The sequence below is a fragment of the Perkinsus marinus genome, assembly GCF_000006405.1.
Source record: "Perkinsus marinus ATCC 50983 genomic scaffold scf_1104296950436, whole genome shotgun sequence".
Classification (NCBI taxonomy): domain Eukaryota; phylum Perkinsozoa; order Perkinsida; family Perkinsidae; genus Perkinsus; species Perkinsus marinus.
Genome location: NW_003209596.1, coordinates 393,365 through 411,630, shown reverse-complemented (window position 1 = coordinate 411,630; position 18,266 = coordinate 393,365). Strand labels below are relative to the sequence as shown.

The 18,266-nt window shown below is 48.6% G+C and overlaps 6 protein-coding genes across 6 annotated transcripts; 2 read left to right on the top strand and 4 right to left on the bottom strand.

Moving 5' to 3' along the window:
• Window positions 1–1,132: 1,132 nt before the first annotated feature.
• Pmar_PMAR018597 (hypothetical protein) lies at window positions 1,133–1,996 on the bottom strand. The gene has a single exon (XM_002778111.1). It carries the CDS (start codon window positions 1,975–1,977, stop codon window positions 1,681–1,683), a length of 297 nt encoding a protein of 98 aa, XP_002778157.1. The 5' UTR covers window positions 1,978–1,996; the 3' UTR covers window positions 1,133–1,680.
• Window positions 1,997–3,891: 1,895 nt separating this feature from the next.
• On the top strand, window positions 3,892–4,884 carry Pmar_PMAR018596 (2,3-bisphosphoglycerate-dependent phosphoglycerate mutase, putative). Its single transcript, XM_002778110.1, has 3 exons — window positions 3,892–4,088; window positions 4,140–4,403; window positions 4,694–4,884. The coding sequence occupies exons 1-3, from the start codon at window positions 3,894–3,896 to the stop codon at window positions 4,853–4,855; spliced, it is 621 nt and encodes a 206-aa protein (XP_002778156.1). The 5' UTR covers window positions 3,892–3,893; the 3' UTR covers window positions 4,856–4,884.
• Window positions 4,885–8,003: 3,119 nt separating this feature from the next.
• Window positions 8,004–11,460, bottom strand: Pmar_PMAR018595 (conserved hypothetical protein; the record flags this gene model as incomplete). The annotated part of the gene is made up of 21 exons (XM_002778109.1): window positions 8,004–8,107; window positions 8,153–8,261; window positions 8,309–8,432; window positions 8,483–8,588; window positions 8,639–8,751; window positions 8,796–8,882; window positions 8,929–9,013; window positions 9,060–9,181; window positions 9,223–9,283; window positions 9,332–9,514; window positions 9,547–9,613; window positions 9,660–9,864; window positions 9,917–10,026; window positions 10,073–10,314; window positions 10,364–10,433; window positions 10,635–10,680; window positions 10,731–10,809; window positions 10,859–10,944; window positions 10,990–11,129; window positions 11,175–11,276; window positions 11,413–11,460. The coding sequence occupies 21 exons, from the start codon at window positions 11,458–11,460 to the stop codon at window positions 8,004–8,006; spliced, it is 2,289 nt and encodes a 762-aa protein (XP_002778155.1).
• A 363-nt stretch (window positions 11,461–11,823) lies between these two features.
• Window positions 11,824–12,057, top strand: Pmar_PMAR018594 (hypothetical protein; the record flags this gene model as incomplete). The annotated part of the gene is made up of 1 exon (XM_002778108.1): window positions 11,824–12,057. One exon carries the CDS (start codon window positions 11,824–11,826, stop codon window positions 12,055–12,057), a length of 234 nt encoding a protein of 77 aa, XP_002778154.1.
• An 887-nt stretch (window positions 12,058–12,944) lies between these two features.
• Pmar_PMAR018593 (lipopolysaccharide-induced transcription factor regulating tumor necrosis factor alpha, putative) lies at window positions 12,945–13,334 on the bottom strand (the record flags this gene model as incomplete). The annotated part of the gene is made up of 2 exons (XM_002778107.1): window positions 12,945–13,090; window positions 13,145–13,334. The coding sequence occupies 2 exons, from the start codon at window positions 13,332–13,334 to the stop codon at window positions 12,945–12,947; spliced, it is 336 nt and encodes a 111-aa protein (XP_002778153.1).
• Window positions 13,335–13,474: 140 nt separating this feature from the next.
• On the bottom strand, window positions 13,475–13,824 carry Pmar_PMAR018592 (lipopolysaccharide-induced transcription factor regulating tumor necrosis factor alpha, putative; the record flags this gene model as incomplete). The annotated part of the gene is made up of 2 exons (XM_002778106.1): window positions 13,475–13,620; window positions 13,668–13,824. The coding sequence occupies 2 exons, from the start codon at window positions 13,822–13,824 to the stop codon at window positions 13,475–13,477; spliced, it is 303 nt and encodes a 100-aa protein (XP_002778152.1).
• Between the last annotated feature and the right edge of the window lie 4,442 nt (window positions 13,825–18,266).

Here is an 18,266-nt window from a genome sequence, read left to right as displayed (position 1 = left end):
TGATCATCACTCGCGCTGTCTTCGGAGTGAATGATATATCTCACTAGAGTGCTATCACGCTTTGACCCGATACTAAGTGACTCACTTGAAGTGAGACACAAAGTGTGACACTTTGATAGATAAGATACTTAGTAAGTGCACAGGGCATGAACATGTTCTGGAGCGTAAGATATAAGGCGTAATACCGTAATCGAACGAGAAACGCTATCCCATAACTATGTTTGCTCGATTGTATATTGCTCGTACGAATAATGCAAAATGATAAGTTTGCTAATAACCCCAACAGAGACGCAGATTGAGCGAGTGAGCAAAACGCTAGTATATATTCCCGCAGGGCGTAAGTTACAAGAGAGCAAATAGCCAAAACATAAAAGTAGCGCAGCATTGTCACATACCGGCCACTGCCAATTTGTATATTTCATGCAGGAACATCACACAAGAGCAAACCTTGAAAGGTGCCAGATTATATTATTACAACGCGAAAAATATTAAACAGCAAATGAGCACAACTTGCCAGAATAACGAAAATGTGCGGGCGAAGCACATTTGGGCAAAAGTGCCAGGGTGTAAAACATTCCGGGGGAATATACAATGCAGCAAAAAAAGAGCAAAAAAGAGCGACTTGCTGGAAAACACTTTCGAATTTGCTACTTTTAACATTTGGTTGCTAAAACCTATACCAGAAATTGCTAGGGTGTAAATGTGGTTGCTACTTTGTAACTGAAAAAGCAGCACATACAAATGAGCAAAAAAGTGAGACTGCCAGGAATTATAGCATTTGGCAAACCCGCAACATTAGCAAAAAGTTGCGATTGCCGGATTGTATTACACCGGAAGGGATCATTGAGTCCACCCAAGAAGGGGAACCGTATGTAACCACATCAGAGGATCGCTTATCACACTTATGCTGTCCGGAATCTTTCCTCTCACTGGCGTTACCCTTATTTTCATCCGCATCTCCTCCATGAGAAGAGGAGGACGAAGACGATTCGCCGAACACTCAATGCTTGCGATAAATGCAGCGTCTTCTCGTTCTCCGCTGGTTCAATAGTGGAATCGTTGGTGTAGTAACAACAACGACAACCTCCTTAATCAACTGTCGAACACAAGAAAATTGATGAAGTTTTCGTCGAAAAGTGGCCGGTGTTCGTGATGACGACGATAATTATAGGGTATGCTACAAAGTACAGCAGACTTGAGCAATAAATGTGATTGTCCTCCACAATAACGACCCTCTTTCAAAGAGAGTCTCCTAATAGCATAACATGAGGTATTGACAATAGACGAGTACTGGTACAGCGAAAACACGGATAATAAGAGTCCCACCTGGACTATGACGGCTAGCATGAGAGTGAGTTCACGACGACTACAAAGATTAGCGAGTAAAAAACACGGCAAGATATCTCGGTAGGGTGCACACCACCGTGACGGTGCAACAACAGGATAGACCTCCTAATTACGTAATCGACGAGCCGTGTACGGGGACGATGTGCTCAAAAACATGATACAGGTAACGAGATGAAAAACCGTGAGAGAGTAACGATAGCAGTCGAGACAGATTCCGCGAAAGCGAAACACTGTTGCTAGCAGCACGCAAAGACAACAGCAAAGTTACAACAATCAGAAACTTTGCCAGTTTTCACATCGTCGCGCGAAACCCACGATCATGCTTTCATGTATCTACACTGCAGTAGCAATAGCCTCATCAGCGACAGTAGAAGAAGACCTAACAGGGTCGTCTTCCTTGCCGTAGTACTCAGAGATCGTGATATCGCGTTCGACAACTATCCACCTACGAGCAACCAGACCGACCACTGCGATGAGGCTGCAAACGACGATGATACTGCCAACAACAATGCCGCTAAGATGGAAGGCGAAGGCACATATTAGTGCCACTGCAACGAGAGTGAGAATGGTGATGAGCCACAAGACCAGGAGAGTGATGGCCTTAGCGAAAGAGATGTGGAGCCGTTCCATAGAGGGAGTGACAATAAAAGATAGTACGTATGAAACAAACCTGACAACAGTACACCTTCGCTATTGCAATACGAAAACATTACTTTCCTATACTTCAACACAGTACTCCCAATCGAAACTACAGTTGCGAGGTCCGAGATCCTGACGCTAGCAAAGATACTTTCAAGCTAGCCAGAGTCTCCGATCATATCGGTGACGGACCCCCGAGGGCCCCATCCATGCTGTAATGCTATACCTATGGGTGTAGTATAAACCCAGCCTTATAAAATACTATTATTTCTCGAAGTTACGCACTGAACACAGTGCTGTTACTTAGAAGACGTTAAGAGACGAGCAATGTTGCTATTGTCGTTAACAACGAATCGTTATAGTGATGATACATTTCCACAGTCAAAACTGCGCGGCTCATCCAGGTCGCCTGAGACTTGAACTCTGTTCACAGACAGTTGGACTATCCTTCTCAGCGACTCCAGTGCCCAACCGCTGGCGTCGCGAGTCTCTCACAGAGAACACAAACTTAAAGGCAACTCCGAAGGCAAGCCATGCAACACCAACAGAGATGAGGACGATCACCCAAACAGGTTGTGTCTGCATTATGTACACTGATATTAGAGAACAAATTATAGCTACTAATACAACACCATAGCACAACCCCAAGAAGATGTATGTGCAGTGGGACAGCTCCACACAAGCAGACATGGTGGCTATAGAAGAGGATGAAAAACTAACAACAACTGATAGTGGGTCCCACCCGTAGAACAAAACGCTCGACTCTGTTATTCAAAAGCTCTTGCCAAGGAACTGTGCAGCATTCCGAAATCTGGATGCTCCTACATGTAGGTGAATTAGTGTCCAGTGATCCCAAGATCAACCAGACAAAAACGCCCAGCAGTAGCGACTAGGCCCACGAACAGAGTTGCATTATGTGTTCGGGTATCCAGTGCGAAGGTATGTGGGCCCAGTACGGCTACTACAGTTATTCTGTAGTAAAATGACGTCTGCGGCATGGGCCCAGCGCCTAGTATCCACTTCAGTGTAGTCATCAATCTCAACGGACGCTGCACTCCGGTACATGCCTTGGTTAACTGAGGGGTGACTTCACCGTCAGTGATAAGCTGCCAAGGTTTCCATTGCACCTGGTCACTTACGAAGTTGATAAGAACTCTAGCGGAGACCCCTATACTACCATCATATTCCCATACCTTCGCTGACAACAAGGACTGGCAAGACGAGCAGCTTAGCGGTCTGCCTAGGAGTGAGAACAGGGCCCGTGAGCGGATCCTGATGCAACAGGTGAGCCAGAGGATTCACCGCGATGAAAAAAAAACAGATGGTGAGTAGTAACCCGTGATTTACTGATTTTTTACTCTGGAGCGAGAAATCAGCATCATCGCGATGATATATGAATCTCCAAGCTGATTCGAGAATCTAAAGTTGATTTTTTGGCTGAGTAAAACTCTTACTCAATATGCCTTGCTCGCGAGGCTGATTTCTCGGGTGACTCCATTGAATCTGAGTATTTTCGAGAATCAGGGAATCACAGTTAGAATTAGACCCTTTCGACAAGACGAAAACTATAGTCGCTGCGCTCGGCAGCTAAAACTCGTAATTTCAAAAGAAAGGGAGAAAATGTCACACTGCGAGGTTAGAACTTGGGAAGCTGACTCCACACACATGAGCATTTCCCGTTACACTACAGCCCTAATGAAACTCCTGCACGGAAATTTTATGTCAACATGTACACATCCGTACTTCAAACTTCTTTGGTATATTCATTCGCACATCAGAGTCCACTCTAATCCTCGACTATTGAGCAAGCACAGCATAGTTCACCCGGAAATTCACTACAGTCTCCTGTCGAGTTCTGGGAACTAGCCCCCGGGCCTACTGATCACGAAGCAGTGTGCAATTTTTCAATGCCTGATACCACACCACCCATTCCTCTTATCTTCCTCATTCGCCACGGCCAGTCAGAAGCTAATGTGGCTAACTTGATTGTCAGCAATCCCGAGGTCGGTTGTAAGGCCTATGGCCTGACGGGCGCTGGGCGGGAACAGGTCAAGTCTTCTGCTAGGGCTTTCCTCAGTCAATACAAGGGTGCCTCGATGGAGGTAGGGAGGAGGGCACCAACTTAGCGTCATTTTTGATCTGTTGTTTATCAGATGGAAATAGTGTCATCAGATTTCCTGCGTACCAGGGAAACGGCTGAGGTCTTTGCCAGTGTTGTGGGGTTCCCTATAGACAAGATACAGTTCGATACTAGATTGCGAGAGAGATACTTTGGAAGTATAGACATGACCTCGGATGGATCCTATGCGAAGGTGTGGGAGAGGGATGCCCATCATGAGAGCCTCGAGGACTTCAATGCAGAGGAACCTGATAGTGTCGCTGCTAGGGGTCTGGCTGTCTTGAAGGAACACATAAAGGTGATACATGGATTTAGGGTTGAATTAGTATCGATAGTAATAGTGAGAGTAGTGGTAGCATTAGTAGTAGCAAAGAGATCAATCGTGGTAGTAAGAGTACTGGAAAAATGGGAAATGTAATTATAGTAGTAAACGTACCACGGGTGAGGGTAGTGGTGAGAGCTGTCCAGGCTAGTGATGATGACTCAGGAGCACGGCATAATCAGTCGTGTTCCAAGACCAGATAGTCGTAAACTTTGTGGGGCTGTTGTTGGTAGTACCGTATCCAGTTTGTTCCCTTTGCTCCTCAGACTGGCAGTAAGGCACTTGTATTGGTCACACACGGTGATGTGATGCAGATCCTCCAAACTACACTGCTAGGGTTCAAGCCCTATCAATACAGGACCGCTGTAGATAATGTGAACCAAGGCGAGCTTAGACGGGTTGACCCCAAGATATCCATAGCAGAGTGATACTACCTCCTACTGTCCAGTTTCTTCTCACTCCCTTTAAAGCACTGTGTCCGTCAATGCAGGGCATCAGCTCTCTTCTCGCTACAGCATGTTATACCCAATGTCGAGTGAACCTGTGGCAACGGTTGTTCATCATCATCATCGACTGTTGATGAGGAAAGGGGGAGGGGTATGTTGCTTCAGCAGGCGCTTATTATCCCGGAATGAATAGATTGCTAGTGATACTACTGTCACAGTAGTACAGCACTGTCGGTTGAACAGTACTACTATCGTACTGAACACAACAGTAGTACTGTGGTGCTCAGGGGCAGACGACTGGTCACTGGAGACAACGTGAAAGCATAGAGCATGTCGTCGGTATGCATGATAAGTGGACCCGGATGATGAGTGGTACTTTGACACAACTCAGCTCAATGGGAGATATCGGGCTCAAGTGCCACTTCTGAGGTAACCGGTCTCAGCCGTCCAAGGTTGCTTATCCAGGCCACCATTCTGCACACTGGTCTGCCCTCGGACTGCCGACAGTTTCAGTCACAATGTGGGTTTTCTTCTTCGGGATAGAAGACGTTCCCAGTATGCTGCGAACGGTGAACGTGACGGGGGTCTCTGAACTCAGTCGAGGAGCGTCGTCATTCCCAGGCCGTCCCACTGCAGTGCCGCGGTCAACAGCTCATCGATGCTATGCTACAGAGCCCTATGTAAACCACATTCCTTCTAGATATTTCTAAAGCATTGATGTAGTGTTAGTTCTGAGGTGAATGCATCTTTTTGCTGACTGCTGGGTGATGCCGCTGAGTCCACTACCCCTCGAATTGCTAACTAGGGGTGAGGGTAGCTGAGACAGATCCTGTTGACATCACGAACTGGCAGATAGGAGCTCCCGCAATGAAGTCGCTGTAGGAACATTTATACTACGAATGCCCCCGTCGGAGCTCCAAGAGAAACTCCGGCGATATCGACATCGACTTGAATCGGAGTGCCCAGTAGGGAACTTCTTATAGAAAGGCCACATTCGTGATTGTCATTAGCATGCGTTCTATGAGAGCCGTCCGAAACGGTCTACAGTCGATGCTCGAGCCTCTCTGGACAGCAATGTGAGGGGAACGCTATGGTTAGTCGTGAATTCCTCTATGAAGGACTTCCCCTATGAAGTAACAGCGTCAGGGAGAGGAGGCCTGAAGGCTCCTCGTGAGACGATAAGAGGTTAGAAAGTTCTAGGAGGAGTCCTGTGATGCAATCACCCACAGACTTTGAAGCTCGGGCGTATGAGGCCGCCCTCCATCGATCGAGGCAGAGTACACCAAGGAGGAAAAGAGAGAACCGGAGCAACACTCCATCATTCCCAGAGTCGGTTAGTTATTGCTAGTGTTAAAATATATGGTCGTTTTCCTCGGCTGAGTTCAGGAGTTTCCTCACTGATTATAAAGTTTTGATATAAAATCGGATAGAAGTGTGTAGGTACGATTTCTCTAAATTTTCGTACTGTCACCAATCTATGAAGTTGACTCTGTGCATATCCTCCAACACTGGTCATTGCAGTTTACCACGAACGGAGGAGGCTGCGGGTCGGCAAGCGGAGGATTTCGGTGAAGTGGATCCTCCTAGAATGGAAGTCGACATGGTGCACAGACGACGGCGACGGACAGCTCATAGTGGCATGTGAGTATTCAGCTCCTCCGAATGAATAGTCTCCTTCTTCCTGAAGGCTACATAACACAGTTGGTGAGAAGAGGTCTTTGCAACGCAGCATGTCTATGGGTGGGTTTGAGGTGGATAATGTGAAACGCCAACGGCGACGATCTGTACTAAGCCGTAGAAAGCTCCCGGTGAGCAGTGACGCTGGCGTCTCAGGAGGGACATGCAGTACTGTGGCAGGGGTGGCTAGACGAAGCGAAGGAGAATGCTGGTGGGTCGTCCATCGTGGGAGAGCATCATGATTTTTTGTCAACAGGTTGGGTCTGGAGTAGCGTCTCCCAGTTTGGGAGGAAACTGAAGAGCCGCGCTGATCAACTGCTTGGGGAAGTCTCACGAGTGTTGGATTCTGATAACGACATGTCGCCCGATACAGTTTCGGCTCGTCAGTTGCGACAACTCAAGAGATATCGCGCTACCTCAGTGGGTGCCGCAGAATGATATTTCGATGACCGGATATTCAATAGGTGCCTCCACGGGTTCGTCGTCGAGAGTGATGGTGTGCAGTTGACAGACTCATACATGAATGCAGCCACGTTGAGGACATCTCATGAGTGTTGTTTTCGAATTGAGTGGGTTGAGTTGCTGATAAAGCGACGAGTGTCGCATAGGGAGCTTGATAAATAATGACGTCACGAAACCCGAAGTCGACCACCGGCATGCTTCCATTAATCCTCATCAGTGTTGTCTACTAACCTACGACATCAGCTGACCGAGTTCACGAGTGAAAATCGTGAATTCGTCCCGAATCGAGAATCGCACAGGGCAGAGTCGTCTGCATAAGCCTAGACGGTAGAGGTAATTCCTGTATTTCTTCAACCAGCCCAGCTACAATCAGTGCCGAAGTCTCAAACTCGTTTATTCGCAGGTCGACTGTGTAACACCATAAGTAGTGGACAATCCTAACGGCTCCCGCCTTTTCATGAAGACGGGAGGGCACATGCCAATACGAAGCAGTTGTAGAGATGTATTGTATAGGAACCACACTCGAAAAATGAACCACAGTGTGTTACATCTTCTTGAGTGCTGCCATTTTTTAAGTATTTATAGGATAGGATGTGTGCCTCATGTAAGTCAGGAATGCCAACCTGAGAGTCTTGTCAAGGGTAGGTTCGGCGCTACTCAACAACGCAACCGACATAGTCGTGACAACGAACATGATTCGAACAATGTCGATGCAGTGTGACAGCAGATCGACGCGGGTTACACCTTGAACGGCCGCGCCCGTTGATGTTGCCACCGCGAACGCACCTGAAAGGCTGCTGAGATAGTGGGGACTGATGAAGCTAGATCAATCTCACCTATCGGGTAGTAATGTGGTCATGATAGGTAGCGACGATGGCCTTGGTGAACTCAACGAACGGCACTTGCGTGAGATCAACGGGTTCATCGCTCTCGGGAGTCATCACGAAGCTGAGGAGAATTTTCAGCCAACCGAGGGATCACACAAGCGAACTCACCACACACAGCGATCAATCTCTTCTTGATCGAAGGGAAAACCGAAGCGGAGTAAGGCGAGTCGAATTTGACTGGTATCAGTCTTCTGGTTGTCCGACACTCCTGACATACATCCGCTGCTTCGAAACGTGCGCGTTATAGATCTACTGCAAAGTTCTTTGATAAGTCGGTGGGACATCGTTGGATGCTTGTAGAAGACATCCCCGACCTCTCGGACGGCACGACGGATCTTGGCGGTCTCGGCGGCCTCAACCGACTGACGACAATGGAAGTCACAAGATGTACAGCGTACGTTCGACCTACCCTGCAGGCAGCTGCTGCGGCATAGTCCTTATCTCCTTTGAACAAAGATGGTTTTCTCGGTTGAGGCTCCCCTGCATAGCCCTTATAGTCAGGCTCTAGTACAGCATCACAGAACTCGTTGTAGCTAAGATTCGATCGGTGACTTCGGGGAGACAAGTAGCACCAGCAGCCTACGAGATGTGGCCATCCTTGTTGGTATCAAAGGCCCTCAAAATGGCGGTCGCGTCAGTCTGATTGAGTTGGAAGCCATGATTCGCGAGCACCTCTCTAACTTCGTCCACTGAAATAACAATCACAAGCCTCGCGCTTTGTCAACTCTCGGCGCCTCACATGTGATGACGCCGTTGTGGTCCTTGTCGATGCGCCGGAATATATCCCGTACGCGTGGGAATTGTTGCAGCAGATTCTCACGCAACTTGGGAATGATAGTGCTGAGATCAGACCTGAGGCCAAATCCATGATGGTCACTCAAAGATCGTGACGTTACTCCTGATCAGGGACCACCGCGCGATCCTCGTCCTCGACGACGAGCTGGACATCGGGGTGAGCCTTGGCGAAGTACTTGCGGGTGTAACTGCCGAGACAACTATCATCCAACCAGTGTGGGAGATCAGCCTCACTCATCACAACCGGTGATGATGAAGCTGTGATTGAACACTATCACAGTCTTCCCTGGTATCAGGTCAAGGGGGCTCATCAAGCGACCTGACCATGTGCGAAAGGATCCCGACCGTGCGAGCTCAGTCCCTACCCGTCGTCTCGTTGAGGTAAGTTCCATTCTCCAAGAATTTCCCTGTAACGATACCGAGATTTCTCTGCGGGGGCTCGTGAATGGACAGAGTGTCGTCACATAGTTGATAATTGAATACGAACCTAATCAGTGGGATCACGACCGAGCTGTGGCTGAGGCTTACCTCCGACTCACGTCTTCAGGCTCGGGGTTGGAGAACTTCGCCGAGAACCGCAGCACTTTACCTGTAAGACAAACATGAACAGTAAAAATGTCATCGCCAGGGATCGAACCGTCGTTGATGAGGAGCTTATGCATGTCCTTCCTAGGGACCTTGGGCACAAGGCTGAAGACCGATCCCATGGAGTCGTCCCATGATCCGTATCCAGTGTATGGCGGAGTCGGTGGACGAGGGACGGTCTTTTCTGGCAGTCGGACGTCTCGCTTTGGAGCGAGCTCAACTAATGAGGAAACTCCTGGAACCGATGACGAGACTTCCTGGCAGTACTTCCAATGCTTTTGAAGTACTCCCGCGTGAAAGCATCCGCGTCGTATATGAACAGATCGTTATTGACCTAAAACAGTTTCATCGACTTGGTGAATCGGTCACCCCAAGGATACCAGGCGTATGGTCTGTCCAACATAGAGGTCCTGAACCTTATAGAAGCAGCCCGAGGGGGGGACAGGGTCACAAGGACCATGAACCGGCACGCCACCTGAGCGAAGAATTGCCGTATGGGTCTGTTGAGGACAGAGGCTACCTTTGGCAACACGGCCGCGCTTGAAGAATACGGGGAAACTGTCTCGGCCACAATTAAGAGGATATCTACAGATCGGCACGGGATAGTGTTTCGAATAGGTTCGGATCGGAGTGGTACTGTTCTCTAATTTCAATGGTATCATCACTGAGGAAGTAGAAGATGGTGAACGGTCTCCTCTCGTACTGTTCAGTCTTGAGGTCATCCATAACAGCATAGAAGCGGCACACCTTCCACAGACCAACAGCTACATCAACTACGACTGACTGAACGTACCTTGCGGTCGTTCTCTAAGAACTGCTGCAATCGATCATTGGGCAGGACCCCGCCCAGCATAGCCTCCCTATAGATCTTCTCATAAGTGCCTACACAAGATGAATGCCTATGAGCAGCATCATTAGAGATCCTACGGGGCATGGCCGTCTCGGTGACCATCGCCTCCTTCTTGACGAGCGCGAAGTAGTCGTCCGGTATTTCCGTATTGGGAGCCTGCTCAGTCTTCAAGACCTGATATGGTGCTATCTCAAATGCGTAGCTCAGCTGCATGAGTTACATTTTCATAGTAACTCCTAGTGAACGCATCTACTGCTGTGATTTGTATGACCTTACCGTAGATGTTGATGGTTTCACCGACTTTCTGAGGAGAAACAACAACCAATGCTAGAGGAACAAATATTCGCTTCCCTCAACTGAGCTCAAGAGGTTCTTCACTAACTATAGAAGAGAAATAATCTCCCAAAATTTCCGCAGAATTTTTCATGTTGTCACCAACATATGAAATGCACATTTTCTCGCACTGAATAGAGCGTCCGAAGCGACAACGAGATTCTATCCTTACCAGGTCTTGAGCTACGATGAAGCCGTTGCCGTTACTCGTCGGGATCCTACAAGAAAATCGTTCAAGTCGTAGCTACATAGACCAGTTGGATGTCACCTGTGGCGTTTGAGGAGCATGCCTTGGCTGAGACCACTGTTATCTTGTCGAGGCTCACTCGCGTGCATAGTGTCATCCTCTGAGAACACCTCGACATACCCGATTCATGCACCGACCAGTGAACGTACCGAGGTAGTAGTAGAGGATACAGGGCCTGATGCGATAGTTTTCCAAGTTGGACTCCACAACGGCTTCCTTATAGTAACCGAAGAACCTGCATCACAACACATTCTATTTCGGCTCACTTCACAAGACCCACCTCAGGACATGTCGATCCAGAGCGTCCCAAGCCGGGAGCTGCTCAGTGTCCGGTACCCCATTGGGAGCGATATAAACGTCATGTGTGGTAGACTTGGGCAATGCCTCGCCATCCCGCCAGCCCTCGGGGGCCCTCGGGACCTGATCGGTCGGGATGCCTGACGTTCATAAGGCTGAGGGGCTCACTTCGACCAGCTTCGGCCTCTCTCTATTGAAGATGCTCTTCTCGATACGCTGACCGTTATCGAATCCCCATGACTGGTGGACGTGATGATTCACTCGGTCCACCTGAACCCAGATTACAGGGAGGTTCAACCATGACGATACAGCTCACAAGAGCGACACATTTCCCCAGGAATCGGCTACATTAGTAACAAGAAGACCCCGACCATGAAAACTCAAGCTGGCGATCAGCAGAGCCTACCTTAGGCTGATAGCCAGGCAGATTGGGGAGCTCAACCTTAGAGGCCATAGGGTGATAGTAGAGGAGTCGGAGTCGACTTTAAAAACTGATAAATAGTTGGAGTTAACGCAAGAGCTCCCAAAGCTGTTGTTGATAACAACAAATGTGGTGGATTGCATGCATGTCGTGATACGACAAAGCGTCGACTATTTCGTGATGAACACTTGTTCACCAACAAAAGCCTCGCAATTCTCACACCGATGAGTCGCCTCTTGGCAGCTATCACAACATAGAGGCAGCAGAGATACTGGAAAGAACAGCACCAACAGAATCGCCATGCAAATATATGTACCTACACAAGCTCTTGCATGGTAAAGAAAACGGCGTCAACTTACCGCATGAACGTTCGTGCGTGACAACTGTCGGTCCCGAATGTCCACACACCGGGCAATGAAGGTCGAAAGGTTCATGCCCCGGGTCCGTTCTTGGGAAGACATCCTCTTTGGTCGCCCCATAACTGTCGTCAGTGCCGACCAAGAGCCTGGTCTCCTCCGTATCCGAGCCAGTCACAGCTCGATCTCGAGCATCATCCGCAATCTCGATCACTTCATCATCGCTATTCGGATTGAAATCTTGCGGTACCAAGCCCTCGATTTGGACCCGTAGGCCCTTTGGCTCAACTGCACTAGACTGATCGTCACCGGTCGCCTCAACACTAATGGGATCCTCAACCTCAGCGGTCGCGCTTGCTTCGTTTTGTTTCTCTCGCCCTGGCAAAGCGGCTTCAGGTTCGTCGACTATTTCCTGCCAAGGATTAGGTGTGAGGGGATCCACGGCTGAACCTTCGTCGTCGTCGCCTCCCTCCTCCTCGTGCGGTAAGTCCCCCTGTGCGTTAGCTGACAATTGTTGACTCTGTTGTCGTTTTTTTGATCTCCTTCTATACCGTCCTTTGGACGTGTTGGTGGGCGCTGGTTGTGATTCTGTAGGTTCCATTATGGCAACCGATTTCAGCGGACTAAAGAGACCAGTTCAGAGGAGGCTTTCCCCATCAACTATACCGCCCAAAAGTGACAACACAGCGAAGCTCGCAAGCCTATGCAAGAATGACATTGTTTATAGACACATGACTAACATGTGATGTAGACTGTCTGGTCAACTAAGGCTGTGTTAACATGGTCAGCTTCTCGAAACCTGTAACAGAAAAAGGGGAGTTCGAAATACCGAGAACATAGCGAGAAGTAGAATCGAAGAGAACATATACACGAACCTGACCAATCGACTATAGAAAATTGCCACGGTCGACTTAGGGACGACTCTCCACAAAGGTAGCGATGCTCAGCATTGCATGAGCGTGTGAATAACCGAAATTAGGAGGGTACGGTACCATACCAGCCTGAGGTTGTCATGGACCAGAGAATAATGGACCGTCTTGCGTGATCGATAAATACACCAAGGCTTCCCTCGAACTCAATACGCAAGGAGTGGACAACAACTATCATGCCGGTGACTCACAAGTGATCTGATACGGCCTCGGGCACAACGAGCGGAGCGATCTAAGAAGTGATGAACACTTTCTCACCGACCTTGCGATTGCAATTGGCGCATGAATGGTCCGCCTGCTGACATGAATCACAGCAGCAAGGCAACCAGGCCAGAGGGAAGCACACTAGGGCGAGAATAGCGACGCAGATCCATGAACCTGATCGAAGCCACTTTAGCTAAGCTAGCCGCAGTCACACAGATCTTGGCCTACCAGCGCTGACCTTATGCTCGACGTTAGTGGTAGTAGTAGCCTTGCAATAAGGACAAGTGATAGTCGTTGGATCGTCGGAGAAGAACATGTTGGCCATAGGCACTGGGGCGGTCGGGGCCACCGCGGGCTGGGGGGCAGTAGCGTTGTACGTCTGGGACTGGATGAAAGGCTTGCCTTCTTCAGCAGACATTGGAGGCTTGGGAAAATACGTCTAAAACCGACCAAGGAGCGGTGGTTACCACCCCATGTTGAACAAAGAGCGAGACTGAGTACCATCATCAGCACAGAAGAGGCATGGGAATCACACAATCGTGGGCACATGTTGTTTTATCAACTCGTGATGAATACTTTCTCGCCGACCTTGGCGTTGCAATGGGTGCACTTATGGTCAGCCTGTTGGCAGTCTTTGCAGCAACAGGGTAACCAGGCCAGAGGGAAGAAGATGATGGCCAGTATGGCAACGCATATCCACGAACCTGTAGGGGGATGAACGGAGTCATGATAACAGCAGGCGTAGACTCACCAGCGCTGATCTTATGGTCAACCTTGGTCGGACCAGTGTACTGGCAGAAAGGGCATTTCACCGTTGCAGGGTCGTGCTCGAAGTACACTCCAGCCATAGGGGCGGGAGGGGCAAGGTCTGCCTGGGGGTTGAGGGGCTTGGTCTCTCCGTTGGACATAGGGTAGGTAAGAAGATACTACGGGGTATATTGGAATGGATTTAACAGCATAAGCACAGGCCTAACTTGTGCGGTCCGATCGATGGGGAATCCCCAGCATCCAGGGTACCACTAATAACCTGGACAGGTAGGAATGTGGCCGTCTCAGAGAAATGTTACAAAGACAGTCAAAAAAGTGCGGAATTCTAACTGGGGTGAGTTCATAACCAATCGTCGACCGCGGAAATCATTGATCGTGCGTTGGTCGTAGTTGTCGCGTCATGACTAAGTGCGTTGAGGAAACGCAAGATGTGCAAGATTGTTTTCCCCTTCTGCGTAAGTTGACTCTCTCTTGCTCCTTGGCATCCAAGATGATTGAGAGACCATCATACTCCCGGAGGGGATCGCACAGGTAAGTCGCCGAATCGCTATCATAACGGGCTCAACAAAATGGTCGTTGGACTGGCGAGTTTCTAATCGTCCGATAGTAGCAGAAAACGCCGTAGTAGGCAAAACCACTGAACTTAATACGTTCATTGTGTATTACAAGAACATAATTGGATCAGCAAACGTCTCTACGTAGGTCCAGCGCTCTCCCTCCCTGTTCGCTTCAAATGATGTCTTCAACAGTGCCCTCGAACTATCTCAATGAGCACTGTAACATGATCACTGTTAGCGACAACGCGACAGGACCAACCCACCACCAAACTAGTGACACTCGGTCTCGTTTTGGCCGATGGTTTTCGAGATTTATCTGCGGTGGTAGCAGTCGATCGGCTCTATACGGATCTCCTAGCGCCTACCATCCTGTCAACACTTCACGAGCTCCCTTGTCGAGCCGCGTTCGACATCGACAAAGCTTGCAAGCGGTAGCTCCTGTGAAGGGCCCTCAAGTGCTTAGGAGTGTAATAAGGCAGTAGAGGAATACATAGGCAGTCGTAGCTATTCAGGTGACGTTTGACGGCCCTAAGACTTCTGCCCATACGAGTGTTCACGTACCACCAATTTCCAATTTTCCTAGACGATCTAATACCACTGTACAGAGACATACTGAGCATTCTTTTTTCAAGGTGAGTGCGGTCCAGTCACGGGTGGTCTAAGGAGCTCGAATGTCTTGCAGTCGGCACGTTCGGCGTCCATCATGAACTCCGAACGAAACACTTCCAGTCGTTCACAGGACCGAGCGCCCCGGCACTGCAATAAGGAGGTAATAATTGCCGACTGGATGTTCCAAAATTTTTTTTCGGAAAAAAATTTGCAGCGATGAAATTCTGGGACGTACACTTCGAGAAGATCTCCATGATGGTGTGAAAGTCATTTCCCAATCTCGATGAAGTTTCTGGTTTCAGCTGAATCAAGAAGAAGTCAGAATTCAGGGCTTGGTGGCATCTGTGTTGTCTTAGGGGAGGTCGCAGGGACGGTTGGAGACGAGAGATATTCTCCGGTCGATGGCTAAATTGGCGGATAAGCGACGCCTTGCAGGGCAGCATGTATATAGGCATGGGCGTTTGGTATGTACTGGCCTTAGCAAGAAGGATCTCGATCGTGCTAAGGTATTATAGTCATAACTCATCAACAATAAAATACGATCGAATCTCAATTGAGGTATTGGAAATGTTATCAACGACCGTTCGTCCCATCATGAGCTCGTCGTGGCAGCTCTCAACACTGCCGATAGATCTGTGATGCCCATCAATGCGAACGAAGATCTCACTGCTTGAGAAAGATTTAAAAAATTCTGTGCCGTCGAATACCTTATTAGTGTTATCATAAAACACTGAAGGTCTTCTTTTGAGGTGGTAGTTCACATCATGAAAACTGAACATGAAAATTCTGAGAGGGCGAACTCAGGCCTTGGGACTTTGCTCCGTTGTGAATCATAAGTTAGTGTTCCTTCTTCTGCTGCACTCTCGAGACTAGCGGGTCCAGTGTGTCGTGACTGTCATGTATTGTCGTTCAGATAAGAGTACCTCTAGGTAGGAGCTACCCTTGGTTGGCTACTAATTGTACAGGCAGCATTACGGGTAGTTCTAGTCGAACAGCCACCACCACTACACCAGGGGGAAGCTTTCTTGAGTAACAACACTAATCAACATACTTGGCTTCGTCGTCTGAATTTCGGCTAAGTGTGGTATGTACTCGTTTGCAAGATTACATACGCTGCTCATGCCATTTTCTCAACGTGTTCATCACATTAGTTACGCTAGCCCCTTTATCACAACTCGTGCGACACCTACCCAGAGGAGGGGCGTGATGGTCGGTGGTATAGAGAAGAAGACCTACGACTACCCCAAACTCAGTGGTGATGTCATCGGGGTAGGTGGCCATGACGGTACGATAAGAAGTACATATATTGCTGATCAGGTCGGCGAAATGACCCTGGAAGAATTCGAGCGGGGCTTCTATCGCCGTAACACTATGTAACTAAGCAATATATCTGGTCCCTTGTCATAACTTCTGTCCAATACTAACCTATCTCGGTTGACGTATTTCGACACTGTTGGTAGTAGTAGTAATCACTATCATTGCTATTATCATCATTAATCGTTAGCTCTAAAGGCCGCTAGACTACTACCACAAAGTCATCGTGTTTGTTTCCATGCCCGTGTATTTTTATAAGGAGATAGTACCAAAAGGCAATCGGTACCATTCTTCGGTCAACTCTTTCGGAGGACCACCATCCCGTGCTTGTTCGTGTGCTGGAGGATCGTACGATTTCGTAGTGCGAGACACATCTGGCTGCCCTGCTGTTCTTGGACTTGCATCCGATAACCATAAGCAGCATTCATTTCACGAGTGTTGAGAATAAGCAAACCTCAACGGCTCCAGGAATAGCCTCCTATGCCTCGAGTAAACTCGAGCACGGTCACTAGTCTACAACTTGTGAGAGTTCTGTTTTGTTCCCCACTACTACGGTCACATTTTGCTATCATATCCCTCTCTCGCTCTGGCATTGTTCATTGACAGTGTCGTGGGGATTTCAGTGAAGATAGTGGATCTCTAATTTTTATTCTCGGACGTACCATGCTCATATCGCTCTCACCGTCGTTTCCTATAACTTCTGTACGATCCTCCGCTATGTTAGTCCTATTATGTCCACGCGGCACTCGCTGTTGCTGCTTCCAATACCCGAGCCGTCAGTGTTCTTTACGTTGAAGTGTCTCGGCGACCTCCTCCAGGCTTGCGTTAGTCTGATGGTGATGTCAAATGACCCGCCGATTCAACGAAGAATCTTCGTACTGCGAAACTCTGTAGATGGACGAAATACATTATCAAGAATGAGCACCTACAGGATCGACCTCACACAAGAGAATATCGGCGGTCAAGTGCCGCGCGTCGATGTCCTTGGCAACTGAGTTTTTTAAATCTTCCTCGGAAGTGGGATATCAAGGGGATTCCGGCCAGCTTGATTAAAATGGAATGCCATTTTGCATCTGTGGCCGTCAATTTGACGTCAATGGCAACTGTCAGTTCAGCAGACCAAACTAGACAGTAGAATCTAGTGTCCAGTTTGGTGATCGAGGGCATCGCAGTGTATTTTGTTGGGATAAACAGAGTAAATGACGACCCGAAACTTTCGAGTTACTGGAATGGTCTTCCTCGTGAACCGAAAGTGCCTACAGTAGGTAGGCTACCACCACCTCTTGGCCGTAATTAGTGTTCCGGCTGACGCCCTTTCATGATCAGAATTGGCACGTGGCAGATCCGAACTGCCAGCCCCCCAATGTGCTGACAGGGCTCTGGGTCTTGATCCTGCTGCGTTTCATGCAGTATAGAAATGGAGTCGACTTCTCAGTGCTATTCATGATAAAGCTTTCGTGCAGGGATGTGGTTTCGCCGTAGTCAATTATGATGCTCTCTGGCAGTTTGTTAGTGACAGAGAGTCTCTGTCAGCATCTATCTGCTGCTACTAGACCACCACTTAACCCCATGGATCAGTTACCATAACGTTGACATTCGGTTTCATACTCAACTATACGATCCAAGACGAGACCATTCATTGAAAGGACAGTTCCTCGGATTCATGACACCACAAGGAGATGATACGGATGAGCCTCTGTCGATTGTTCTCCTCGACTTCCCTATGTACGTGGGCAGGCTCTTCAGCGCAAGGTGGCCGGCCCACAGTTGTTCCTATCACTACCATCACAAGGACTTGGGTATCTGGAACTCGCACTTTGGCTCGCACTCAGATCTCTCCAACCTTAGCGTTCTCGATGACTGTGTATAAAGCGCAAGGGAGTTCTTTGCCCAAGTATCGTCTTGATATTAGGACTGAGGAGACTCGACGTTGAGCCGAGGAAACACCGCAAGTCTATCTCACCGATAGTGAATTTCATCCACTGTATGGTATATATATTCGCTCGCGAAGTGATATCTGTCTTTTTAGACAAGCATAGGTATTTGATTTTCCCAATCAAGCTACTATGTGGTACATCACCGGTATACTGTGTCTGGTTACG